The sequence below is a fragment of the Artemia franciscana genome, chromosome 3, assembly GCF_032884065.1.
Source record: "Artemia franciscana chromosome 3, ASM3288406v1, whole genome shotgun sequence".
NCBI lineage: Eukaryota > Metazoa > Arthropoda > Branchiopoda > Anostraca > Artemiidae > Artemia > Artemia franciscana.
The window spans coordinates 31,342,935-31,357,132 of record NC_088865.1 but is presented as its reverse complement, the minus strand read 5'-3'; the positions used below and the strand labels follow the sequence as shown (position 1 = coordinate 31,357,132).

Genomic DNA, 14,198 nt, shown 5'->3' with positions numbered 1-14,198 from the left:
CTGAAAGTGCCTAAAGTAGCAAAACCGGGACAGATAGACAGAGAGACCGACCGACAGAATTTGCGATCGCTATATGTCACTTGGTAAATACCAAGTGCCATAACAACCTTATATGCCCCCAGGGTATAACTTGCAACCCTTGCCCTGAGGGCTGTTGGGGGGGCTGTCCTTAGAGGCATAATGTCCTGACCTTTTGACCTCGCTGAACAAAATTTGATTGGATGTGTTAGGAGAAATGGTGGGCGTAGGAGGGGGTTTAGTTGCCTTCCAATCACTTTCGACTATTAAAAAGGGCACTAGCCCTTTCAATCTCCAATCGAATAAGCACTTTTCGAAGTTTCTACGAAAAACCCCTTCGATACGAAGTGCCCTAGTCTAAAAAAATAAATAATCAGTTGAGCCCACATCGCTTTTTACTTAGGCAGCGCTGTTGTGCTGCCTTTGAAAACAAGTTTGGAACAATAGGAAGATGTGTCGGCAAACTAAGATTAGAATTTTGGAAGTTGCAGTTATGACAGTGGTCAAATATGGCTCCGAAGTATTGGTGCTTCGAAAAGCGGATGAAGCTTTGCTAGACGTTTTCCAGAGAAATTGTCTACGGGTTGTTCTGGGTACCTGGCTGACTGACCGTATTTCAAAGGGTATAAAATTTGTTCTTCAATCCCGCTTTCTAGGGCTACAATGATAGAAAGGGTAAGATGGCTAGGGCATGTTCTGCGAATGAAGGATGACAGAATGCCGAAGATTGTCCTATGCGGCCAACTGTATAGGGCTAAAAAGAAATCAGGTCACCCACGGTTGGGGTGGGAGGATGTCATAAAGAAAGATTTAAAAAAATGTGAACTTTCTGGGGGGATTTAAAGACGGAGGCTTTGAATAGATGGGGATCGAGAAGGAGCGTGCGTAGCTGTGTTGCCGTCAGGTGGCTTGGTGCTACATTGCGTTGTTAGTAGTAGTAGCCCAAAGTGTATGTTTTGCCGCTCGAAGTGTACGTCGCAATGCTTTCCTATATACCTTTAAAAACGATGGTTTAAAAAAAGACGCTGGGTAAAACAAATCTCGGTAAAAACGCCAAGTGTGTTTCGGGCTTTAGACTCAGCCTTGCTATGAACTGACACTTTATTTTAGGCTTAGGCGGAATCCAAACTCCATAAGTTTGTTTTTGATAGAATTAAATGAAAAAAAAAGCTAAGTTTTTGTTTCAACTGAAAGTAAGGAGCAACATTAAAACTTATAACGAACAGAAATTATTACATGTAAAAGGGAATTGCCCCTTTCTAAACACTTCGCTCTTTATGTTAAAGTTTTTAGTGCATTTAAAAGAGCTTCTTATTGTTCCAATTAAACAAACCTTGTGTTTCAGAAGTCATTCTTAAAGAATTGGGACAAAGTCAAAACCTTAAGCGTAAAGAGCGAGGTGTTGAGGAAAAGCCAAATCCCCGCTCATTTCATTTCTGTTCGTTTTAGGTTTTAATGTTGCTCCTTACTTTAAGTCAAAAAACTTGTTTTTTATTTAATTTCTGATCATTTTTAAATAATGCCAGGAAATCTGGCCCACCTCCGCAGAGAAATACCCCTCCCCACGGAAATATTCTCTAAACAATTCAATCCCGGTGAAAATTTATCCCGAACAATTACCCTTAACAACTTCACTTATAAAATTGAGTCGGAAAAGAGAAAGCAAGACATATAAAGAGAATTTTGTTTAGGATATCTGGAAATGTTCCCCAGTATATAATTTCCCCTAACAAGTTCACCCCCTGGAAACTTCCCTCCCCATGAAAAATACCTCGCGGAAAACCCCTAGCAGAAAATTCCCCCTCCCCATATAAAAATGTATACATGCTTACCCAATTACAAATACTATGCGTAAACAATGGGACAATTTTATAGCTTAATGACCCTTCCCCTGGGGCAGGGGAGGGGGGTCATGTTACATCCAAAGGCTTAGTTATTTGGCCTTTGAATTACGATGAATAAAATGGCTATCTCAAATTTTGATTGGACAGTTTTGGGAAAAAAGGGGCGGGGAGGGACCTAGTTGCCCTCCAATCATTTTGGTCTCTAAAAAGGAAACTAGAACTTTTATATTCCGTTGGAATGAGCCCTCTCACGAAACTCTTGGACCACTGGGTCGATACGATCACTCCTGGAAAAAAAAATAATAATAATCACGCATCCGTGATCTTTCTTCTGGCAAAAATACAAAATTCCACATTTTTGCAGATAGAAACTTGAAACTTCTCCAGTAGAGTTTTCTGATATGCTGAATCTAATTGTATGATTTCCATTAAGATTTTGTGACTTTTATGGGTGTTTCCCTCTTTTTTTAAATCAGGCAAATTTTCTTGGGATCCTAGCCTCTAATGGGTAAGACTAAACTTAATGAAACTTATATATCTGAAATCAGCATAATTAGCCAATTCTTTTGTGGTATCAAATTCCGTTTTTTAGAGTTTTGGTTAGTATTGAGCCGGGTCACTCCTTACTTATAGTTCGTTGCCACAAACTGTTTGATACTGTACTTTTTCAGAAAGAATGCAAATGTCCATTCACTCATTCTAAAAATGGTAAGCAATAAAGCTTGTCAATCTATATACATACTTTTCAATCCACAAGAGTCTCATTACATCTGCTTCCAAATGGTTCTGCCAAAACTTGTTCTAATGTATAGTGTTATGTAATAACTGAAGAGAAATTGGATAAAGTTAATCTTGTTTGGTTATGCTGTATTCATACCTGGAAATGGGGTGCGGTGGTGCTGTTTTCTGACTATTTTTGCATTGCAAATGGTTATTTCAGCATTACATCACGTGAAAGGCAGTGATTACTAAAAAAGAAAATTTTGTCAAACCGTGCCAAAAGAAGAATACTGGTGGGCATTTGTCCTCGTGGTTGCTCATATGATTCTTGGTGGTCGCGACCTTTTATATTTTAAAGTTTAAAATCTTAAGTGTGAAACTGTCAACTATTATAGTTATGTGGCCTAGAATTTTCGACTGACTATGGACTAATAAAATAAATCTTATTTGACAAAATAGTTGCGAAGAATGGGAAATCTATTTTCGTAAAAAAATCTGAAACCCAACTGACCTGCACAAATATTTAGGATAAAACTTAAAACCATTGTCAGCAAACATGAAAATTTGAAGTACAATCATATAAGTAACTCATATAAGTAAAATAATAAAAAAACTTTATTTATTATGAGATTAAATGAGTCTGTTGAAACATTTTAATAAATAAATTATAAAGTATGCCACAGGACAATACTAGATGATTTGATTGTTTATCCACTATTCAGTTCATAGAAGTTAATGTTTAATCATTGAGAAAACAAGGGGTTCGTTCCAGCTTCAGTTTTGTCCTTGAATTAGAGATTTTTAATTCTGTTGTTTATGAATTGGAAAATAAAGATCGATTGATAAATAATTATTTCCTCTAACTATTACCTCTATTTCAGTTTGGTGGCCAAAATTATGCTGACGTTGAAAAGACCAAAGTACACTGTACTGTCTTAGGAGATATTGAATGTTTTGGAGAGCGACGATTTCTCAGAGGAGGCTTCCCTTGTATCAGGTAAGCCCCGACCTGCGCTGCAACTTTAAATAGTTTTGCCAAAATTTGTTATCATTCTTTTTTTATACTGTGGCTCGTTAAGGGGTTTAAAAATGGGTTTCGTGACCCGTGCGTTTGAAAGCTAATTCTTGCATATACATGGTTTTTATAAATTCAATTTTTTACAAAAGTCCTTAAGTTTTTTCATAAAAAAGGTGTATTGTCATATTTACGTAATAATTGTAATTATAAATTGTGAGACTAATTGAGAGTAAAACAAAATACACACACATAGACCGAAGAATCCGTTTCATTTTCAATTTCACTTGTAGTACCTGTAGGACAAAGTGCTATTTAAATCATGTATCATCATTTGTAGCACTGAATCATGTGTAACTGTTTAATGGCTCCTTTGAAAGGATATTTTAAAGAAGGATTGCTTATTCTTATACTTACTTGTTCAAATTATTTAGTTGAAAATTCCGGTGTAATATTCTCTCTATACGTAAGATTGTGCATCCAAAGAGGAAGAAAGGCAAATGAAAACAGTTTTGTAGGAGAATTCAGGTAATTCTTCCCACAATTTGAAATGAAAACAAACTTATTTAATAATAGCATTCATCATACCTACACAAGAAATGATCTTTTTTTTAAATTTTGGTTCATTTCTAAGTAATGAGTGGCTTTTTTATATAAAGTGCACAAAAGTGCTATTTAAATCATGTTCATCATGTGTAGCACTGAAGCATGTGCTACATTGAATGACCAAATAGTAGCACTTTCATGCTGCTGTTTTTGTTTTGTCTTGTACGAAATAATGAAGATTTTGAAAAAGAGGCAGAGGAACTAACAGAAAGCGTGGATCGCCTTTTTACCATATTTGTTTCGAATAGCCTTTTTGCCCTGTTCCTTTCAAAAGGTTGGAGCTAAGTTTGAAATAATCAGAGATAAAACGATGAAAAAATTGACCTAAAACTAATCCAGGTGAACTTAAACGAACCATGAGCATGGTGCAAGCCACGACACATGCAGAACAATTTCGACCAAAATCGCTGTGTAGCACGCAAATTTGGACAATTTTAGTACTTTAGGAGCCGACCGTGGTGGCAATCCTACATGTAAATCTTGGACTCAAAAGTAGACTTATTGGGTATATCACAAAATACTGCACAATGGATCATATCAGAAACTGGGAAGGGCGGCTAGCAGCTGGATGGTAACTGAAATTAGCAGCAATAGGTCCCTATTTTGTGCCTACTACTCTCAGGGTACCGCTAGGAGATTGCTGCCTCTGCCCCCATGTAAATGTTAGTGTCCCCAGTGGGCATTCTGGGTGTCCAATTGTAATCCATTCTCCCTGCGTATAGGGGAAGGATGGGTCCTTAAATGCATGTCATTAGGACATCTCACAGATTAGATGCTCACATTTTAACCAAAATTTGGGGCAAGTAAAAGGTAGTGTCCTAATTATACCTTACAAGGATCTGGACTTCTGGACCCAATTTGACTTCTATGGGAGACGGAACGAATAGAGGTCCCGAGATCCGTGTTATCAACACATCTAGTAAAAACTGCTCCCAATCAATACTGGTTGGAAATAAGAGTCAATATTCTTAATTTTGGCTCTTTGGGTTCATACTCACTGTGGTAGCTGTACAGGGACAGGTCTCCTAAATTCTTTTCATCGCGATATCCACCAGAACAAGTTATCAGCTCTCAATTATACATGGTGAGACGTAAGAGTGGATTTCTCGGTTGTGGTTTTTGGGACTTTGTACCAGATCCAACCTATGTGGTGGAGGAGAGAGGCCTCATATTCTTGTAACCGGAAAAACTTAGTGAGAGGTAAGAGCTAATGTTGAGCTTTTTGGGAATTTTGATCTGATCCGACTTAACATGGGAGGGGCCCTTAAAGTTTTACTGTTAAAATATCTTACAGAAAGAAGAAAAGACAAACTACCAACCGATAAACGGGGAAAAGAGCGTATAAGTAACCTTGGCATGATATACAGACTGAAGATAAATATACCCAATTGTTCATGGTAACGAACTGTAGGCACGGAGTGTTTAGTGTTGTTGAATATTAAACTTGAGAGCTTAAAATTTGACAATGTGGAAGATGACTGGAATAATTTACAAAAATAATTTGTGAAGTTGCCTATGGTGTCTTAGGGAATAAAGTTAGATCTGCAGCTAGGAATATTTCTGAAAAAGCTTTATGTGTAATAGAGAGAAGGGGTTTGTACAAGAATCATCTGAGTGATAGATCATATGAAAACAAAAGATATGTAAAGAAAGTGGAGAAAGCATTAGAATAGGAACTAAGGAGACGGGACGTGGAGACCATGGATAAAATTGCCGAAAATCTGGAGGATGCAGCTAGACGGCATAATAGTAAAATATTGTACTGGCATGTTAATAAATTGAGAGGGAGTAGTCAATACGGACTTGTCCCTGTTAAAGATAGGAATGGAACCACAATTAGTAATAAGGAAAGAGTTAAAGAGAGATGTTGAGAACATTTTGAGAATGTGCTAAACCGAGATAGAGTTGCAGGAAAAGATATAGGGGAAAATGAAAAAGTTTGTGATACCTTGGATTGGAAGGTTGTTTTGTGAGGAAGAATTAGTGACAGTGCTAATAGGATTAAATATTAATAAGGCTTCAGGTGCTGATAGTGTTGTAAATGAGTTTCTTAAATATGGTGGGTCTGTGGTTGGAAATAGTTACTTAAGATTATGAATATGTTTTTTGAAAAAGGGGAAGTACCTAATGATTGTAGGAAAACCTTAATTAAACCGCTGTATAAGAAAGGTGATAAGAGTGAGTGTGGTAATTATCGAAGTATTAGTCTGGTCTCTGTAGTTAGCAAATTACTTAGTAATATGATGCTTTTCAGACTGAGAGATGATGTAGACAGTTTTAAAAGAAGAACAGTGCAGCTTTAGAAAAGCTAGAATCGGACAAATTTTCGAGCCGGACAAATTTTGTCGGACAAATTTTGTCGGACAAATTTTCACTCATAGGTTAATAATTGAGAAGTGCCTGAGTTGTCAAACACCTTTGGTTCTCAGTTTTATAGATTATGAGTAAGCGTTTGGTTCCGTTGATCGAAGAGCTATAGCAAAGGTCTTATCCTTGTAAAATATACCTGACAAATACATTAAAATGATTAGTGCTATGTACGGGAATAACACTGCTGCGGTAGGAAATGAGGTTAGCAGCTGGTTTTGAATTAAGTCAGGAGTTAAGCAGAGTTATGTTCTATCCCCCTTTATATTGATCATTGTAGTGGACTTTGTCTCAAGGGGCACAGGAAAGTCATTGTGAGACCACGGAATTGAATGAGGAGGAAAAACTCTGCTGGACTTATGCTGATGATTTAAGCGTCCTAGATTAAAGTGTTGGGGAAAATGAATGAACTTTTAGAGGTTTTGTGAGCTGAGGGTGCTAGAATAGGTTTGAAAATTAATGGTAAGAAGAATAAGTCAATAAGGCTGAGAATAAGTGAAGATAAAAAGGTGACGTCGGGTAATGAAAAGATCGATCAGGTAAGCAGCTTCACTCACTTTGGGAGTATTATTAGTAAAGATGGTGGGAGGAGCAAAGTTATTAAAGTAGAATAGCTAAGGATCAGGTTGTTTTTTTTCACAGTTGTTTAAAAAAATTTGGAAGAATAGGAAAAATATATCTTTAAGAGAGATAAAATCTCTCTTAAAGATAAATGTCTTAAAAACTTCTTGGAATGTTTCGAAAAACGCCTCGAAGAAAATGTCTTGAAACATCTTGAAGAAAAATTTCTTAAAAACTTCTTGAAATGTCGTAAAAAATATCTTGAAACGTCTTAAAAAACATCTTGAAATGTCTTAAAAACGTCTTGAAGAAAATATTCCCTATTATGTAACAACCAAAGAAATCAGGTAGTAAACATCCCTATTACGTAACAGACACCTGCATCTCTTAGAAAACACTCACTATTACGTGAAATGTACCTGTGTCTTGAAGGAATCGCCGTTGGTCTTCTACGTCATATTAAATCATTAAAGGAAGAAAGGAGTAGCGACTGTGGCTGCTTTTAAAGCCAGTGACTCATCACTACTCAGAAACCATATTAATGCCTCTGTCTGTAAAACATCTCTTTTTCAGTTTCTGCTACTACTACTACTACTAACAACTCACCGCAGCACCAGCTGCCACAGTCACGCACGCTCCTCCACCATCCCAATCTGCGCACCCCAGACAAGGACGATCTACTTTACTTTTAGCCCTAGACGGTTGGCCGAAATGGACAATCTTCAGTAATCTGTCATCCTTCAACCTTTTTTTTTGCAAGCCAACCCTCCGTGATACACCATATCAGCTCATGCCATTGTGCCACACTACGACTAGCCTTCTGGCATCTGTCATCAGCCCTAAGCCATTTTCCAGATGTTTTGTTTCTAAAAATCATGCTTTAAATCCGTTGCTTCATGTTTTTGCAAGACAACCCTCCGTGATACACCACGTAAATTCATGCCACCGTGCCACACTATGACTGGCCCTCTGGCACTCCCTAATCATTCCTAAGACATTTTACTGATATTTACTTGTTAAAATTATGCTTTAAACCAATTGGTTTCTGATTTCTCAAGCCAACCCTCTGTGATGTACCATGTCATTTCACGCCACCTTGGCACGCTGTGACGGGCGCGTGACATCCCTATCACACATACTATTATTCCTGAGACATTTTCCAGAAATTCGGAAAAATGATGGTGCATCAAGTTAAGCCATCCTTAACTTGATGCACCATGTCAATTCACGCTATCGTGCCGCGCTATTACTAGTTCTCTGGCACCCTACGCACCCGTCATCATTCCTAAGACATTTTCGAGATATTTTCTTGTTAAAAAATTTCTTCAAAAAAAAAGTATGCTTAAAATCCATTATTTGTATTTTTACTAGGAAATCTCATTACCCCTGGGGTTTTTTGTATATTTAAAAAAAAATATCTAATTCTGCTTCCCCCTCTTTTGACCTCGATTACAGCTATTCCAGTTCTAATTCCACTTACCTCGCCTTTGGCCCACGCTTACATTAATTCCAGTTCCAACTCTGCTGCCTCCGATCCCGGTTCCAGTCTCAGTCCCGTTTCCACTGATTCTGGTTCCGTCAGCTCCAGTTCCGCCACTTCTGCCCCCCGTTCCACGATTCTGCCAATTTGGCTCCGAGGGCATTACTTAAATCTTGTCTGATATTATCAAACAGCTTGCATCACCTTAGCAAAATATCACCTGATATAACGAGAATCATCAATTGTATTATCAAAACCTGAAGTGGTATTATCAAAATCATGCAAGTTATTAACAAAATCATGTATGTTATTATCAAAATCATTTTATGGTACTATCAGAACTTGATGCTATCAAAATCGTGCGTGCTATTGTCAAGATTTCTCAACATCTGGTCAAATATTATCAAAACCTTACATGATGTTACCAGATCTTCTCAAATGTTACGAAATGTTGTCTTGCATTATCAAAGTCTTGTGAAATATTACTAAAATCCTTTCGGGCATTACATAATTCTTGCAAGTTATTTTCAAAATCTAGAATGATGCTAGCAAAATTGTGTCTAGTACTATCAAAATATTATCAAGTATTACCAAAAGTTTGTGTGGTTATTATCAAAATCTTGGCTGATATTATCAAACATCTTGCACTACACTATCAAAATCATGCAAGTTATTAACAAAATATTGCACCGTATTATCAAAATCTTACCCGATGTTAATAAAATATTTTCTGGTACTATCAAAACGTGTCTGATATTCTCAAAATATAAAATGGGGTAATCGAAATCCTCTGCTATTGCCGAATTTAACGTAGTACAATGAAATCATATATCACGATTATCAAAATCTTGGCAAGTATTACCAAATAATATGTGGTACCATAAACATCGTGTCTGATATTATAAAACATCTTGCACTACATTATCAAAATCTCGAATATTGAATATTAATATCGTGAGAAATTATTTCACTTCTTTCTAGAAATTTTCCAGAATTTCAATGTTAAAAGATTTTGTCTTTTTTCAGATATGGAAATCATTACTTTTTATCAACTTTGCTCTACAGCATTTTTCTTGGATTCCTCGGACTTGACAGATTTTGCTTAGGACATACAGGAACTGCTGTTGGCAAGGTGTTAACGCTTGGGGGTGTCGGCATCTGGTGGATGGTAGATATCATTTTGTTGATAACTGGCGGTCTTCAACCAGAAGATGGAACCAACTGGGTCCCATATGCATAGTTTCCTTTTCTACTTTGTTCTCAGTCACTTATTTTTGTATTTTAATGTTGAAACGGAAATGAACTTATTTTATCCTGTATATTCTTATTAAATAAAACTCTTAGAATATGGCTTGCTTAGCTTGGCTTAAAATCTGTCTCTTCCTATCTTTACCACCAACTTTCTAATTCATTCTAGTTTTCATTCTAGAGTGTTTTTTCATTCTAGTATGTCTCTTTTAGGTTTTGACTGCGAAAAACTGGTAATTTTTATTCCTGTAGATGCTAGGTTGTATTTCAGGATCTATAGTACTGAGGATAATTCTGCCTGCGTCATTGAACTGCAGTGTTGGGATTAGGGGAGGATCATTCTTAGTTAAATTTGAACTTTTTTTGTAGCTACTAGGTTTTGGCAGAGGACAACTGAGCTAAGCATTTTGTCACTTAATTTGGTTAAGGGTTTTTCCCTATGTAGTTTACAAGCCGTTTTCAATAGTTGGATCAAAGAATATATGTGTTATTTTGTTCAAAAGGAAAACCAAAGCATAACTTCAAGCAAGGAGGGAGAAAATAAGTTCCCTCTCCTCCCAGCTCCTTTATATTTTCTTAAATCATTCTGAAATTAGATACTTAAAACCGAAAAAAAAACTGTCAAAATGAAGTTTGACAGTCGGACAAGGATTGGTCAATACCAGTCATTTCATTACCGTTCTTTAAGGTTCCAACCTGATTAATTTGCATTGTCTTTTTTGCGATTCTTTGATTAATTAGCCCCATTGAAGGTGAATTCTCAATTAAACCTTGTAAACTGACAGAACAGGTCAAAGGCCAATGTAGCTGTTTCATTGAGACAGCCTCTCAGATGAAAACGTCACAACCCAAAAACTGGAACAGTATCACTCGTTTGGTCAATAATAAACACCCGGTAACATATTAAAAAAAAGCCTAAGTCTTCAGGGGTAATAATAGCGGGGATTGACAGTTTAAAATTCACAGTCAAAGGACAGGTTTCGAGCAGATTTCAAATATTGTATTGGGCAAGTATCTTGTTTTGGAATGGTCGAAAGTTTCTGATAATTTGAAAAGGAAGTGCATGAGAAGAGAGTAACTATAAAATAATGGTATAAATACGTTCAAAAAAAGGAACAAACACTCTTAAATTATGTTTGGTCGTCACAGTTAGTCTGGTTTTCCACGGATGGGGGGTACTGGCTGAACAGAATTAATATCTTTGCTGCTGGCCGGTTTCCCCCCTGTAAAATAACCCTCGTGGAGAATATCCCCCCTTCCCCGCGGTTGGTTGGTCTCAGCTCACTTTTGACTTTAAAAAAGGACTAGAAATCTTAATTTATGATCTAATGAGATCCCTCTGAAGTTTCTGCGACCATGAGTCGGAGGTGTGGATGAGGAAGGGTCAGTCCTCCTTCCATACATAATAAATTATGCTCATTTTGGGGTTTAATGTTACTCTTTACATTCATAATAGAAGACCAGAAATCATCAGGGAGTATATATCAATTTCACATTATTGATGTGTTTTTTAAAGTATCTTTTGTACCCCCTCCGCTCCCCCCCCCCAAAAAAAAAATTCAGGGTTATGGCTTTGGGGATTATATATCAATTTCTATCTCCGTCCTCTCCTCATCTTTCGCTTAGAACTAATTCTGTATTTATATGATGGCTCAATGAGAGCTGGGATGTTTTGGCACCAAAGCTCACGCTTTGAGGTGTATCCCTCCCCCCTGACTACAAAAATGATCATAGAACCCCATTATAAAAGTTCAAGTGCCTTTTTAAGTTTTGTAATTGTTCCATTGCTTACAGATACATATAATATTTTGTTTTTGGGAAACAGGCGAACATTTTTCGTGGGGGAATTTTCTGCGGGGGGGGAGGTTGTCTGGTGGAATTTTTAGGGGGAAATTTTTGGAATAATTTCCTTTCAGCGGGGTTTTATTTTCGATATGCGCTCTCGGGGGGGGGGGCTATTTTCTTGGAGGGTCGTCGTCTAGAACCGTCTTTGCCATTGAGCAGCGATAAATTTGTGATGAATAGTAAACAACAAAGCTGTGAGACATCTGGTATTTCTACAAAAAAAAAATCCATCAATAACGGTTCTGTCCTGAGACAGAGGATTAGAATGAAGGGGTCTGGATGCTCGCTTGATTGTGGCCAACATTGTGTATCAGAAATCGAATCGGCTATTATAAAAGAATAATACTAGTGATAATAGCTATATTTTTAATCAAACAAAAAGTCGATAGGCTCAAAGATAGATTGCAACACAAAACAAGAAATAAGACTTGTTCGGAATAAATTCTACTGTTCAAAAATAAGGACATCTCTTGCAACGAGCCAACTTGGAAGCATACCATTACTATCCATGATTCTTTATGTTAGGTGAGGAACTGCATTGAGATAAAGGATATTCTTATATTTTCACTCAGTCGAAAGGTTGTTTCCATATATTTTTTGTGTACACTGACTTTTTGAACAGCTTGTTAGCTATTCCTCTAAGCTAGTTTTGAAAGAAGATTTCTTACATTTATTTTTTTATTATTGTCCGACTTTTTTTGTATAAATATATACCTTAATACTGGAGCAAAACAAACCTTGGTCCTGAAATGATGACCGTTAGGTGTTTTAAATATCATATCTGTAAGCTGACTTTCTTAATAACATTGCTAATAAGAATAAAGCAACAGCAAAAAATCAATAAATATTCCATTGAAAATTTCCATAAGAAGAGTCTTTTCATAAAAAGTTGTCACTAAAACATCCCTTTAGATTTCAATAATTCCCTTCCTGGGTGATTTATTCGCAAGAATTTACGTGCTAAGTCATAAAAATCACATGCTTTGGGAAAAAATCACGTTTTAGAAAAAATCACTTAAAATCGCTTGCCCCAAAAATCATTAAGCAATAAAAAAAAATGACTAGAAATAGTGAGAAATTACAAGCGCCGATAACCCTACCCACGAGTAAGGACATGGAAGATCACTATTCGCAAAAACTATGCAATGAAAAAGAAAAAGCTCTAAAATGTCGAAATTGTATCAAACACGAAAGTAGAAGCTGGTGGCTATCCTTTTATAGTAATAAATTAAAATAAATATAAATAAATAAATTAAAATAAATCAATCGATCAGTGAAAAATTCCTCGTTTTCCGACAAATCTTTTTCAATCTTCCGTTTTCGCTGCTTGCCTCCTCACAATTTGATGCTTGTTTTTCATTACGACTAGAAATTACTGCTTTTTTTATCTATGACAATTGTGGTACATGCTGGATCTCTTATTTCTAGACTCTTATCCATTCTTGAATCAGCTATTTCAGGCAACTAACAATCCTTCCAAAAACGCTCAAGTTTCAGAAATACTTTTGCCCTGTACTGCCTTGATTGTTCAACTATTTTTATTTTCCGGCCTTCTTGATTATTGTAGACCAGCAGATGACATTGCTCTTTATTAGTGATCTCTGGCTGGCTTTGAATTTGGATGTAGCGTTTGTGGTTTACTCTTAGCTTGAGTTCTGAACTAGTCATCTGAAGAAAGAATCACATTATTAGGCCTTTCATACGAGTTCCATCCTCTATAGTTTTTCCTTGTAGTATTTTAAGTACTGTCTTTACTTCAATTGATGTTCCAACGGGAACATTCCGTCCAAAGATGCTGTGAGATATTGGCACGTTGGGTGGACTAAAAGTCGAATGTTATTACCCTTAGTAATCTACTGACCATTTTTTTTTTTTTTTTTTTTGTAAAATTTAAGAGCTACTTCTTCTTATTGATTTCCCTTTATCATTTCAGTCGAGCGATAACTGCTGCCGCCATTCCAGATGTCTCTTACAATGGGGCCTGTCTAAGCGATTTCTTTCCGAGAATTTATCCGATGAAAAAAAGTAATCGTGATTTTGTTGCTTCTTCCATAAATCCATTATTCATTGGAAGATTGCAATTTTGTCTTCTCATAGATCGGCTGCGAAGATCTTTAGTTTGATCGTAGCTCAGAAAAGTTTCCGTATATGTGGCCTTGGCAGCTTCCAGCTCCTTTGGTATCATATTAGGTCTGTTGCACTTGGGCCCTTAATCAAGAACTCCAGAAAAACTTTGATTATTTTTCTTTTTAGCCTGATTCCTACCACCTATTGAAGTAAAGTATTGCTTAAAGTTTCTTCTCGACTGCACTCGAAGTCTTCTGGTCTTCTCGCAGTACTGCTTAATCAGTTCTTCTGGGCTAGAGCCTTTTTTCCAGGTAGGTTACGGCTATGTCATTTAGAGCCGTTGAATAAGAAAGACTTGCTCCATTTATACGTGTATGGTATGCCAAGTGTTTTGAGTAGCTAATTTGCTTTCCACCGCAAAAATTTA

At 36.7% G+C, this 14,198-nt stretch overlaps 1 protein-coding gene across 1 annotated transcript in view; it reads left to right on the top strand.

Annotated features, from left to right (window-relative positions):
- The window catches only part of LOC136025161 (TM2 domain-containing protein CG11103-like), a 33,991-nt gene extending 24,029 nt beyond the window's left edge, over nucleotides 1–9,962 (top strand). Inside the window, exons 3-4 of the mRNA XM_065700913.1 lie at nucleotides 3,464–3,579; nucleotides 9,638–9,962. Of these exons, the coding sequence (XP_065556985.1) occupies nucleotides 3,464–3,579; nucleotides 9,638–9,851 (330 nt within the window). The 3' untranslated portion in view covers nucleotides 9,852–9,962. The remainder of the gene's footprint in view (nucleotides 1–3,463; nucleotides 3,580–9,637) is intronic.
- The last annotated feature ends 4,236 nt before the right edge of the window (nucleotides 9,963–14,198 follow it).